Here is a 13,290-nt window from a genome sequence, read left to right on the forward strand (position 1 = left end):
TGGACGGTATGTGGTTAGAATATGTCTGTGTAGCCTATCTGAAGAATATGTAGGACAGAACTGTATATGTACAGCAATAGTTGAATAGGATGTCCTTGACTAGCAAACAGTAGGCCTATATACATCAGAAATGGGTAAAACAGTATGAAACATTATTAAAGTGACCAGTGTTCAATTATTAAAGTGTATATGTATGCAGGACAGCAGGCTCTACGGTGTAGGGATGAGTAACCAGGTGGTAGCCGGCTAGTGACAGTGACTAAGTTCAGGACAGGCTACTGCGTGGAGGCCGGATAGCGGTGGCTATTTATCAGTCTGATTATCTATTTAGTAACGCGCTCTAACAATTTCTTATTCTGAGACAAACTTTTTATGCTGTCTATGCATAATAGCAGCAGCAAGTCATTGTCCATTATGCATTGCGGGTGCAGAATTACCTCTGCTTTTATCATGCAGCAGTAGTTTTCTTTGTTGACCCCTCACCTTCCCCCACAGACAAATGGGATCTTGTTGCTATGGAGAGACACAGGCATCTGCAGATGCCACGCGCCTGAAGTGAGCCCTGCAAAGCAGCGACGCATGCCATAATCGGATGCAAATAGAAACGTTGGGCCAATTCTGTTCTCCAATAAATGCCTATTCAGTTATCTGGATATTAAAGTAAGTAACACAATAATATTTTGCGTCTAAATAAATTTAGATTTCCAGAAATTTTTCTGACTACATAAAGTTGGTATATATACATACTCTATTTGAATCATGAAGGGTGCATCGGAAAAATGGAACAAATGTAGAAAATAACGCTGTAGCGATATCTTTATGTAGTTTGGAAGCCCTTAGTGTTACACTTGGATATGGTTGTGGATTTTACAGTAGGTTAATAACCTCATCATTCAAACCGACCCTTCACGAGTCTGAATTCATTAATCCAGTACATCGGATGAAGGTCAGGGAGTTTCGTATTTGATCCATTCAATCGAAACTGCCCTGTCCTTTCTTCAATAGTTTTGTCTATAGACACGCGCCTGCTAGGGCTGGTCACTCGTGCATTGTCGCCCAGCAGCCAATCACAGAACGCGTGTGTGCCGGGGTCTTGCCTATAAATATGATCTGTTTCTCACAAACAGCACATAGTGCACTTCTGTTTTATCCTCATCAACATCTTCTCAATTGAGCTCTACAAACGTAACTATCTATCTTCAAGATGGAAGCTATTGGCAAATCTCTGAAGGAAGCTCTCAAGTCTGCCCAGTGTGAGGATCGTCTCACTGTTGGTGTTTATGAGAGTGCCAAAATAATGAATGAGTATGTATTTTATCTACTAAATGTGTGCTTTATTTATACCTTTCTTGACATTTACTCATTTACTGACACAATTGTGTTATTTTATGATAATATTGACCAATGAAAGTACATTTTTTCTATCTCAACAGTGACCCAGACAGCGTGTCTCTCTGTGTTCTGGCCACCGATGAGGAGTGGGAGTGTGACATTGCTCTCCAGATCCACTTCACCCTCATCCAGTCTTTCTGTTTTGACAACGACATCAGCATCGTCAGAGTGAACGACATGCAGCGCCTGGCCGAGATTGTTGGGGACAAGACTGGCCAGCTTGAAGATGCCCACTGCTGTCTTATCACGGTATGTTATATTACAACTCCAAGTGATTTAATTCAAACATTGAATAATATAGAATGTTATGAACTGCTCATTGTGTCCATGTGACTAATGTTCCTTTCCCCTTTTGTTTGTCAACAGAACCCAGCTGATGGTTCTTGGGAGGACGCTGCTCTGGGGAAGCTGCACCTGTTCTGTGAGGAGAGCCACAGTCTGAACGACTGGGTTCCAGAGATCACCCTTCTTGAGCGCTGATCTGGGACTTGACTCTTCTCTCTTGAGATGCTGTAAACCTTCAACCTATAAGGAAATACTCATCCGTTTACAGGATGACACTGTTTCTCATCCCTGGATACTCCTGAGGATTCCATTCCAGGCAGAGCGAGGCCGGCCCGAGTGCCCCCCGCGATTCGTTGTCTCTTGTCCCGTCCATACCAAGATGACTTCCATTCTTTATGTGAATGAGGTCAGGTATGCCACGAGAGCGACAAAAATGGCCCTCATTCATTGTGCGGATGAGGTTTGGAGAGAAAGGAGAAGAGAGTTCTGCATCTTGTGGTCCAAAGAGCAAACGTCTCACGTTGAAGCACGCGCAGTAGGAGAAGAAGCGGTGCCAAGAAGAAGCGTTCTTAAAAAGGGACTTTTTAAAATGTCTTCTTGCTGAGCAGGATAACGCCATTGCATTCAGCGATATACTTCCCACTTTCCAGAATTGTCTTAATTCTCTAAAGGTTTCACTTTAGATGATTTAAATATGACAAAAACAAAAAAACAGAAATATATATTTTTAAATGTACTTAGAATACTCTAAAAGTTTAACTTTAGACCTTTAACATGAGATTTATTAACATTTTTATGAAATATTATTTCAGTTGTTATTATTGAAAATGTTACAATATTGAACTCCTGATTATGTCAACAACTAAAAAGAAAGATATTACATTTGTTGTTCTCTAAAATGTTTTGCTGTTGAATTCTTGATTGTCAAAAAATAAGAAGATACATGAATAAATATATTTGTTATTTTCTAAAGGTTTCGCTTTAGACATTTCTTGTATGACAAAAATATTAATAAAAAGTTTAATGTAAATCTTGAGTCTTGAATGTTCTATACATACTAGACACACATTTAAGTGTGGTAACAAATCAGTCTCCCATCCAGCATTTGCAAATAAACATTAGCTCTTACACACTTTGGTGCTCTTACCAGTACCCAACACTTGTACATCCCATAGGCCTGATGTACTGTGGTCTATCCTAATTGCCACCTGTCATCATGGCCTGTCATAGCCATGTGTGTGCAGTGTCGTAGTTTACAAACTACTGCCCCTGCAGGCCCATGTCTATTCTAACCTCTTGAAGCATCTACCTGTGAGAGGCATGTCACTGTGTTTACAGCATCCCAGGTTCAGTTGAAGGGATCCCTATATGTTAGCCTTAACTCTCAGACCTCTCCTCCACCAACATACAGAGCTTCAGTGATGGGAAGTAGTGAACTACATGGTGTTCAACTAGTTGTTGAATTACATTTGGCTTTATCTTGGTGGTAGTTGAACAAAATGTAAATCTTGGTAGTGTTTTCAGTAGTTCATTACTTTGTGCCAGTGTAGCGATGTAGCTAACTACCTGAACTACCTTATACTTTTATTTTTTTAAATAACAGAAAATATGGGTAAAGTAGGTGTTACGAATCCCTTTTGGACCGACAGTCTAGGGGGGGGGGATGGTAGTGAGACCCATAACATAACTCATGCAAATTATAATTGTGACAAAGTAAAAGTGAGAACGAAATAACCAGGACAACTGAAATCTACCGTCAAACTCAGGGTTTATTGTAAAACACACGGTAATGGGGGGAGCAGGAAAAGGGGCTGAGCTGGACCCAAGGAAAGAAACAATAAGTATTCAAAAACATCCCTAAGCTAGACTAGCCTACTTTAACAGCTAACTAACTAACCAAAAATACAGTGGGTGGTCCGCCCAGTTCTAACTAGTGTATTTAACAAAGTCTACCTACGGGTAGTGTATGCCCATGGGCGACTTGTCTTGGTTTCCCCTTTTCCCACCAGCAATCAAACACAAACACCATAACCTAAAACAATACTCGCAGGTGATGACAAAGTGCTATGGAGGTGCTCAAACAAAAGAGAGGTTAATACACAACGAGAGCGTGAAACACAGAGACCTACAGACATGGCATTTACAGAGAGATTGAGCTCTAGAGCAAACAACTGATGGGGTTTTTAAACCAAGGGAAAGGAACTGTGATAGGGTAGGAAACAGGAGGTATGTCTTCTGATTGATGATTGGATTGGTGACTGATTGGGGAGTGATGATTTTCACCTGTGAGGGGAGAAGGAGAGAAAACACAGGATACATATACACACAGGATACCTGTATCCGTAACAGTAGGCAAGATGTACGTTCTTTTTCAGCATCTGACCTGCCTAACTCTCACTTGAAACCGTTTTTGTGTTTAATAAGCTAAATGACAGATTTAGTTAACATCTGACTCCAGAGTGAGCTGCTCTTGCGTTTTGTAGTCTGCCATTTCAGATTTAAATCAAAATGTTCACAAAGTAGTTTGGATTTAGTGAACTACTTTTACAAATAAACTTTAGTTAAGTAAACTATATGTTTGTTAAGGGTAGCTTTAGTGTAGCGTATCTTGTTCCAGTGTGAAGTAAACTATATGTTCAGAGTAGCTTCCCCAACACTGAAGAGCTAGAGTCTGTGCCTTAAGACCCACCACCACACACAGTTTAGTAGCATATACAGTATAGCAGTACAGGAGAACAATTTGAGTTTCTGTCCACTGTTACGCACGCCTCTATGAAGAGGGAACGCAACACCCTGCTACAACTAAGCTCTCCGTGAAGTGAAAAAGTTATGGACTGTAGGTGCGAGTAAGAATGACAACAGGCAGAATGTGGTACCGTTTACAAGGACTTTATTCCTTTACACGGTAATATGGGGAAAAGGGGCTGGACGGAACCAAAGCAAAGAAAGTAAATCTCAAAGCCCCCTCTCCTATCTTACCTGCCTACCCACTACTTACCTAATTTAGCACCACCTGGTGCCCTAACCAAAATACAGGGGGTGGTCCGCCCAGGTCTTACCTAAGTGTGCCTAGACAGTGAATATACTACGGGTATATGTATGCCCGCGGGCCTCTTGCCTAAGCACTCCCAAGGTGCCTTCCCCTTCCCCCCTGGGAACAAATGAAACAGAATATTAAACAATTTCACAAACAAAGGACATCAAATAAGCTCTATCTGAGCAACAAACTCACAAAACATACCAACTCTCAGCAATGAACTCCCAGCAAAATCAACCTCTATCAAAATCTCTCTGCAATGACCTCCCAGAAAATCTCTCCCTCTATCAAAATCTCTCTGCAATGACCTCCCAGAAAATCTCTTTCTCCTGAACAGAAACACTGGCTTTTATATAGCTTCAGATTGAATGGGTAATTGGAGACAGCTGAGTCTTGACGAGGGGGCGGGGTCAGCTCTCCAATTAGCCATGGAGTCGACCAATCAGCTGCTTGAGGGATTTCAGGAAGCCATTTCCTGAAATAAACACATGGAAATATACAAACTACAATACATAAACTGGGGAACGTAACACCACTAATCAAATGGCAGGTAACCAGAGTGATTGATCATTAAAACATTGATTATATATTGTCACTTGATGTCCTTAGCCACTTAAGAGTTGAGATATGGTTGAATGCCTTAATCATTGTCTCATATGGTAATTAGGCACATCTATTTACATTGAATTCATCCTCAAATTTCCTGACAGTGTTTTATGATGATGGTGCATAGCATTCACACCTACTTCCAATTGCATGTTGCAGCAGGATTAGGATTATAGTTATTTTGGTGCTGTGAACTAGAGTTTGCACCTGATTCTAACTTCTATGGTCAAGGTGTGTTTAGGTGTTGTGCCTCAAATCAGTCCTGTGTGTAGACTGCTGCATGTGGTAGCTTTCAATTTTTGGGGAAGCTACTCTTGAAATAAAGTTTACCAGGTGTAACAGTATAACTTTAGTCTGTCCCCTCGCCCATACCCGGGCCATTTCACATCGGCACCCCCCTTTTGACCTCCTCCTTTTCCGCAGCAACCAGTGATCCGGGTCAACAGCATCAATGTAACAGTATAACTTTAGACCGTCCCCTCACCCATACCCGGGCGCGAACCAGGGACCCTCTGCACACATCAACAACAGTCACCCACGAAGCATCGTTACCCATCGCTCCACAAAAGCCGCGGCCCTTGCAGAGCAAGGGGAACCACTACTTCAAGGTCTCAGAGCAAGTGACGTCACCAATTGAAACGCTATTAGCGCGTACCACCGCTAACTAGCTAGCCATTTCACATCGATTACACAAGCTACCAATTTCTTAACGTTGGAAGTAATTTAGCCTATTAAACTCAAAAACTGTTTCAAGTGAGAATTAGGCAGGTCTGAGGCCAATTTATTTTGCATTTTTGCAAAAAAAAATGTAGACTGTAGTTCCAGTAGTTAGCTACACTGCTACCTGGCAACAACTACTGAAAACACTACGAAGATTTCAGTTTAGTTCAACTACTACCAAGCTACAGCCAAATTTAATCACATGTTGTTCACTACTCTCCATCACTGGTAGATTTAGAGGCAGTGGATGGAGGATAGGGGTGTTGCTAAATGTCTTTTGAAGATTCATCCAGATCAAGGGTTCTACTTTTTTTGTGCGCTGCCTCATGAGTCTCCTGGCCATAGCTGTGACACTTCCTGGGATTCAAACCAGGGTTGTAGTGACACCTCACATACTGTGATGCAGTGCTTTAGACTGCTGCGCCACTCAGGAGGCCAGGTTAGACTTTTGTACTGGAGTGTTGATGTGTGGTAGAGGAACCTTTGGTTGTTATTAGCTGACTTATCTATTAAGTTCACTCCTGACCTATGTTTCAGTGTGCTGCCAAATGCCTGCACCACAAAAAGACATGTGCAGTCCATGTGGTGTGTCTGCTTGAAACATTCAGCTGTCACTCTCAAATAAGGAGCAACATATCCTACGGGTGTTTTATGCAATAGTATAAGAGTGACTGAGTAGCTTACGGAAACACCTGAAGATGACATAGAATTACAAAACCACTCCTAATATAGTCATTACTCCATGCACAGGTTTGTATGTCACAGCTGAACAAAAGAAACAAGAAATACAGTATATCAAGCTTTTCACTGTGCTCTTTTGCTCCTGCCACATGCCATTTGTGAATAGCTGTCTTTCATTGGAAGTTCAGAACATGGCTTTTTGCTTTTGGAAATAAACTGTGAAGTCATTCTGACCCAGCATGCTTCATGACATTCATAAGCATTGTGCCTCTCTGTAGTAGTCAACAGTTGCCCCAGCCCTCATGCCCCAACTCTGACCCTCCAGATCTGAATACCCCTCCTCTCCATCTCCTCCCCCTTCAGTAGCACTCCAATCTGACCTCCAGATCTGAATACCCCTCCTCTCCATCTCCTCGCCCTTCAGTAGCACTCCAATCTGACCTCCAGATCTGCGGCCCTGCACTGAGCTGCCAAGTGCAGCCATGAAATCAGCCCCCCAGAATGGTTTGTTTAATTAGTGACCAAGCGCAGTGTGTGTCAGTGTGCAGCAGGCGCTATTGTTCCCTTTCAGACAGCGAACGCCTGCAGACTACAAACCCAACCGAACCCCCAAAACCTACTACCAATACCACAAATATGCCTGGCAATCAGACCACAAACACTGATTCCATCTGCTTCCCCACATAATGAGACAGAAGAGGGAGGAGAGAGGAAAGACAAGGAGAATAAAGAGGGGTAGGGCACTGTGCCTGGCACAAGCCAGCTCTCATTCATCCATTCAACCCTTCCCCCATCTTTACCACTAACCCCCCCATTGAAGAAACAATACAGAGGGTGTCCTTGCAGGAGAAAATCAGAACATAGCTGTAGTAGGAATAGTAGGCTGCTTTATCCACATATCTGCACGGAGAGAGAGATTGAAGCCCAATGCAATGTTAATAGCAATATCCCCATGAGGTTCATGCACTCATATGAAAGCATGTGCTCTGCAGCTATTCATCCCAACAGGGCTGATGCTCTCTCCATCTTTCTATCTCTGCACTCCACAGCTGCTCTGATATGTGCAGTGTATATGTGTGGAGGGGGGTGGCAGAGGATACTTTAATTGCCCTGTGTCACAATATTTCATTATCTGTCCCCCTTCCACCCAACCCCGGTTGCCCCCCGTCTCCGCCCGTTTTACAAGGGCTCTGTTCCAACCACATGGCTCTTCTCAAGTGTCTTTTCAACACTAACGGCCCCCTCTCTCTCTTCATAGTGAGCTGAAGATGCCCCAGGAGCAGCAGATGGTGCTGAGGGAGGGGGATGTGACATCTTCCACTACCCCTAGTCTGCAGTACCAGTGAGTTTCTGTTTGGTTCTATTTTTAGGGACAGTCAATTAAATGATTCGATTGGAATTATAAATAGTCAATGACTGACTGCCTTTTAACTTGATAATCTTAATCCCATGGACTACAGCTCTCTCATTGCACGTGGTGCATTACTCAGGGGCTCCCGAGTGGCGCAGTGGTCTGAGGTACTGCATCTCAATGCATAGAGGAATCACTACAGTCCCTGGTTTGAATCCAGGCTGAATCACATCCAGCTGTGATTGGGAGTCCCATAAGGCGGTGCCCAGCATTGCCGGGGTAGACTGTCACTGTAAATAAGAATTTGTTCTTAACTGACTTGCCTAGTTAAATAAAGGTGAAAATATTTTTTGCTTGCCTTGTGCATTTAGAGCATCACAACAAAGTGTAAACATTGCATCCTCTTGCCAAGTTGTTCATCCTGATTTGAACGATGTGGGTAAAGCTTCCCATAGAATCCAAAGTGTGTTGGGGAAGTATCAAAGGAATAATCCTGTTTCTGAAGTGTTACCTTGGGACTCAATGTGTTTTTACTGCCATGGTGGTGGTTGTGATGAAACTAGTTGTGTCTGGAGGGATATTCGGTTCAGCTGGCTTTTTCTGTAGTGATATGTTGTCCTCTAGTCTGCTGGCTATGCTAATATCACTCCTTACAAACCTGCTGCTGGGGTCAGAGGACCAGAGAGGTCAGGACCTTAACCAATAAACGTGTGCACACACAAGTACACACACAAACTCTCGCATATGCGCATGTACACACACACATACACACATATACACACAGACACTTTTCCCTGCCTACTCAGCTATTCATATGCATATCACCAGTGGTTGGCTTTATCTCATATCCTCTTTGAATTCATGATTAATCTGATAATTAAAGATATGCTAAATCCTCTAATTATGTACTGTGTATAATACTGGTCAGCTGCATGACTGCATCACTATCATTTTTATAAAAACGATTTATCCTTATCTTGCTTGCCTGTGCTTGAAATTCTTCCTAATTTACTGGGTTGTACTGTATATCCAAACACCGCTATCTCCCAGACAGAGCAGAATTGCAGCAGGTGGCAGGTGAATGCATTGTTTAAGTGAGTATGTGTTTATGTTACAGTGTATTCAGTACCAATATCAGTGTACGGGTGTGTTTATGAGTGTGTGATGCCGGTGTGCGTGTTTATGTGGTGGGGTTTCTAGTTTGGTCATGTTTGCTGTAACCATGGAGCCCAGTGCTGACATGTTGTCAACTGTTGCCAAAACATGGCTCCTCAACCAGACAATCCTGAGGCAAATCTGAAGCCCCCCCCACACACACGTACACTCACTCCTGAACCCCCCTATCCCCTCTTGTAACTCTCCTCAGCTCTATATCATTGCTGTGTGTGTGTGTGTGTGTGTGTGTGTGTGTGTGTGTGTGTGTGTGTGTGTGTGTGTGTGTGTGTGTGTGTGTGTGTGCAGTGTTGGGAGGGGAGGGGTCTGTAAGGATTTGCTGAGGAGGCTGGGCTTGCCAGCTGTGCTCTGAGTGCTGCCTGAGGGGCTCCCGGAGGGGAGGGGTTGGTCTTGGCCCACATTAGATGGCTAATGTGGTTGTAGGCCCCTCCCCCAAAAACAAAACAAAGATCAGCCACCACTCTTACACCCTCGTCAAAGGGTAGGGTGCGGAAGAGGGGCATTGCACAAAGGTTCATTGATACCCACCTTTTGTTTCAGCTCTGAAAGAATGGTGAGGTCCAGGAGCAGCTGCCGTGGCTGCAGAGGAGATTTGAGACGGTCCTTTTCACAAACACAAAGTCTAGACCAGAGTGTGCAGGGTGGAGGGGTGCAGGGAAGGAGGAAGAGGGGGTAGAGTAGAGGGCGGGTGGGTGGGGGATGTATGTACAAAACGAAAGGCACACTTTGCCAGGACAATGTGGGCTCTCCATTGAAAGGAGAGAGGGGGAGCAGAGGGATGGGTGGAGCTGCTAGTATGGGTTGGGTTGGAAGAGAAAGAGCCTTTAAGGATGGTAGGCATTAAGGGGAGCCCATCAGTCACAGCACAAAGGATTCCCAGAGGACAGCCATATGGGAGCAGGCATCTCATCTGTTCAAGGATCACTATCACTAGTCTAGTAGAGGCAGGCCTTTACTAACCAACAGCAGCTCAACCCCTGCACCCATTGCACTCCTCAACCATAACCAATACCACTGGTTCTGATTGGAAATGGATGAAGTGTTTCTCTGCTCTTAGTAAAGCTTCTCTTCAATTAGTTGAGCTATCATGTACCTTTAGTTGGTGATTCGTTGTTTTAATTGCCTCCCTTAATTTTAAGTCTTATAAGTATTCTTAAAAAGTAATGAAAGTCAGTTGTAATTTTTCCTCTTTTGATATTTTAAGTGTTGTACCCCATGCAGATCTATATGGATACAGTAGACAGTTAACTGTCCCTGAGCTTAGCGACATTGATTTGGATATTTAGATAAATTAAATGTAAAATGTGTATTAACCTGTATATTTTACACTATTAGGAATACATTGAGGAATGACCTATCTGTTTCCTGAGTATATAAAAGTTATTTTGTTTTCAGTATACTGCTCAAACAAACTCAATAATATCCAGGAGAATGTTGATAACACAGTTCTATTTTCTAAATCAAATCAAAACACTCAGTGCACAATAAACGTTAACAAACTGGTCACGCACTGTAAGTTCAGACTCAAGAAAACGCACCACCATTCAATGATTATACACCTGCCTTCCTGACTAGCTCTGAGATGTGTGTGATCTGCCATCTGGTGAAAATAATCAAGTACTGCAGATATTACTATTGCCAAATCCACTTTGCTGCTTCCCTCTTGTGTTGAATCAGAGAACTGTCATTGGCTACAACTGACTACAGGGTAAAAGCGCAATCTAGTGGACAAAAACAACACCTAATTTAATTTAGAATTAAATTATTGCTCAGCTAAACCGCTATACCGTATTCATTGCATTTACACAGCTTCAGTTCGTTTACAGAACATTAACCATGATAATTCACATAGATGTTTCTATTGTGTTATTGACTGTACGTTTGTTTATGTGTAACTCTGTGTTGTTGTTTTTGTCACACTGCTTTGCTTTATCTTGGCCAGGTCACAGTTGTAAATAAGAACTTGTTCTCAACTGGCCTACCTGGTTAAATAAAGGTGAAGAAATAAAAAAATAAATGTAAGGAGATCAAGTCAGGGTCATTTCAATGTGACCCTGACACATTTGGTTATATGATGAGCTCAGAGATGGTAAGGAGAAGAAGAGTGATTTCTCATGTCAACAGCTCATCAGTAAGCTATAAAAATAAGTAAAGAGAGTCGCACACTCTATATAAATAAACTCCAAGTAATTTATTGGGTAAAACACCAACGTTTCGCCTTCACTGTGCCTTCTTCAGGGTGATGTCATGAATGCTTGAACCAGGTTGTGTAGACAAACAGTGCAATTAGTGCAACCAATGACAATAGTGAGGGGTGTGTCATTATTAGGTTGATTAGAATTAATTGAGTGAAACTGTTAAAAGACAATAGTTTACAGAATATACAGTGGGGCAAAAAAGTATTTAGTCAACCACCAATTGTGCAAGTTCTCCCACTTAAAAAGATGAGAGAGGCCTGTAATTTTCATCATAGGTACACTTCAACTATGACAGACAAAATGAGAAAAAAAAATCAGAAAATCACATTGTAGGATTTTTAATGAATTTATTTGCAAATTATGGTGGAAAATAAGTATTTGGTCAATAACAAAAGTTTATCTCAATACTTTGTTATATACCCTTTGTTGGCCAAACGTTTTCTGTAAGTCTTCACAAGGTTTTCACACACTGTTGCTGGTATTTTGGCCCATTCCTCCATGCAGATCTCCTCTAGAGCAGTGATGTTTTGGGGCTGTTGCTGGGCAACACGGACTTTCAACTCCCTCCAAAGATTTTCTATGGGGTTGCCAATGTGCGGGAGAACTGGTTGGTCAGGCCAATTGAGGTAGTATGTACATGAGTGTATAGTTAAAGTGACTATGCATATATGATAAACAGAGAGTAGCAGCAGCGTAAAAGAGGGGTTGGGGGGGGGGGGGTGCACACAATGCAGATAGTCCGGGAGTCCGGGAGTTCAGGAGTTTTATGTCTTGGGGGTAAAAACTGTTGAGAAGCTTTCCTCGGACACCGCCTAGTGTAGAGGTCCTGGATGGCAGGCAGCTTAGCCCCAGTGATGTACTGGGCCGTACGTACTATCCTCTGTAGTGCCTTGCAGTCGGAGGCCGAGCAATTGCCGTACCAGGCAGTGATGCAACCAGATGTTGCAGCTGTTGAACCATTTGAGGATCTCAGGACCCATGCCAAATCTTTTGAGGGGGAATTGGCGTTGTTGTGCACTCTTCACGATGTCTTGGTGTGTTTGGACCATTCTAGTTTGTTGGTGATGTGGACACCAAGGAACTTGAAGCTCTCAACCTGCCCACTACAGCCCGGTCGATGAGAATGGGGGCATGCTCGGTCCTCTTTTTCCTGTAGTCCACAATCATCTCTTTAGTATTGGTTACGTTTAGGGAGAGGTTGTTATTCTGGCACCACCCAGCCAGGTCTCTGACCTCCTCCCTATGGGCTGTCTCGTCGTTGTCGGTGATCAGGCCTACCACTGTTGTGTCGTCTTCAAACTTAATGATGGTGTTGGAGTCGTGCCTGGCCATGTAGTCGTGGGTAAACAGGAAGTACAGGAGGGGACTGAGCACGCACCCCTGGGGGGCTCCAGTGTTGAGGATCAGCACATTTCTACATTTAACATGGTCTAATTTATTGTCCAATGATTGCACATTGACGAGTAATATTGACGGTAAACGGCAGCTTTCCCACTCGCCTTCTGCGGGTCGTCACGAGGCATCCCGCTCCGTGTCCTCTGTACCTGCATCTCTTCCTCTTGCAAATAACGGGGATATTGGCCCTGTCGGGTGTTTGGAGAATGTCCTGTGTGTCTTGCTTGTTGAAGAAAGAGTCTTCATCTAATCCAAGGTGAGTGATCGCTGTCCTGATATCCAGAAGCTATTTTTTACTGAAAGATACGGTTGCAGAAACATTTTGGACAAAATAAATTACAACCAACACAAAAAAAACACATAATAGCACAATTGGTTGGGCGCCCGTAAAACTGCTGCCATTTCTTCTGGTGCCATTTTATACTATGTGTTGTTATGTGTTGTTTTAATTG

The 13,290-nt window shown here is 43.0% G+C and overlaps 1 protein-coding gene across 1 annotated transcript; it reads left to right on the top strand.

Moving 5' to 3' along the window:
- The first annotated feature begins 1,198 nt into the window (after positions 1-1,198).
- Positions 1,199-1,963, top strand: LOC115117493 (growth arrest and DNA damage-inducible protein GADD45 gamma-like). The gene is made up of 3 exons (XM_029645965.2): positions 1,199-1,305; positions 1,434-1,641; positions 1,759-1,963. The coding sequence occupies exons 1-3, from the start codon at positions 1,205-1,207 to the stop codon at positions 1,870-1,872; spliced, it is 423 nt and encodes a 140-aa protein (XP_029501825.1). The 5' UTR covers positions 1,199-1,204; the 3' UTR covers positions 1,873-1,963.
- The last annotated feature ends 11,327 nt before the right edge of the window (positions 1,964-13,290 follow it).

This window comes from Oncorhynchus nerka, linkage group LG4 (genome assembly GCF_034236695.1).
Source record: "Oncorhynchus nerka isolate Pitt River linkage group LG4, Oner_Uvic_2.0, whole genome shotgun sequence".
Lineage (NCBI taxonomy): Eukaryota > Metazoa > Chordata > Actinopteri > Salmoniformes > Salmonidae > Oncorhynchus > Oncorhynchus nerka.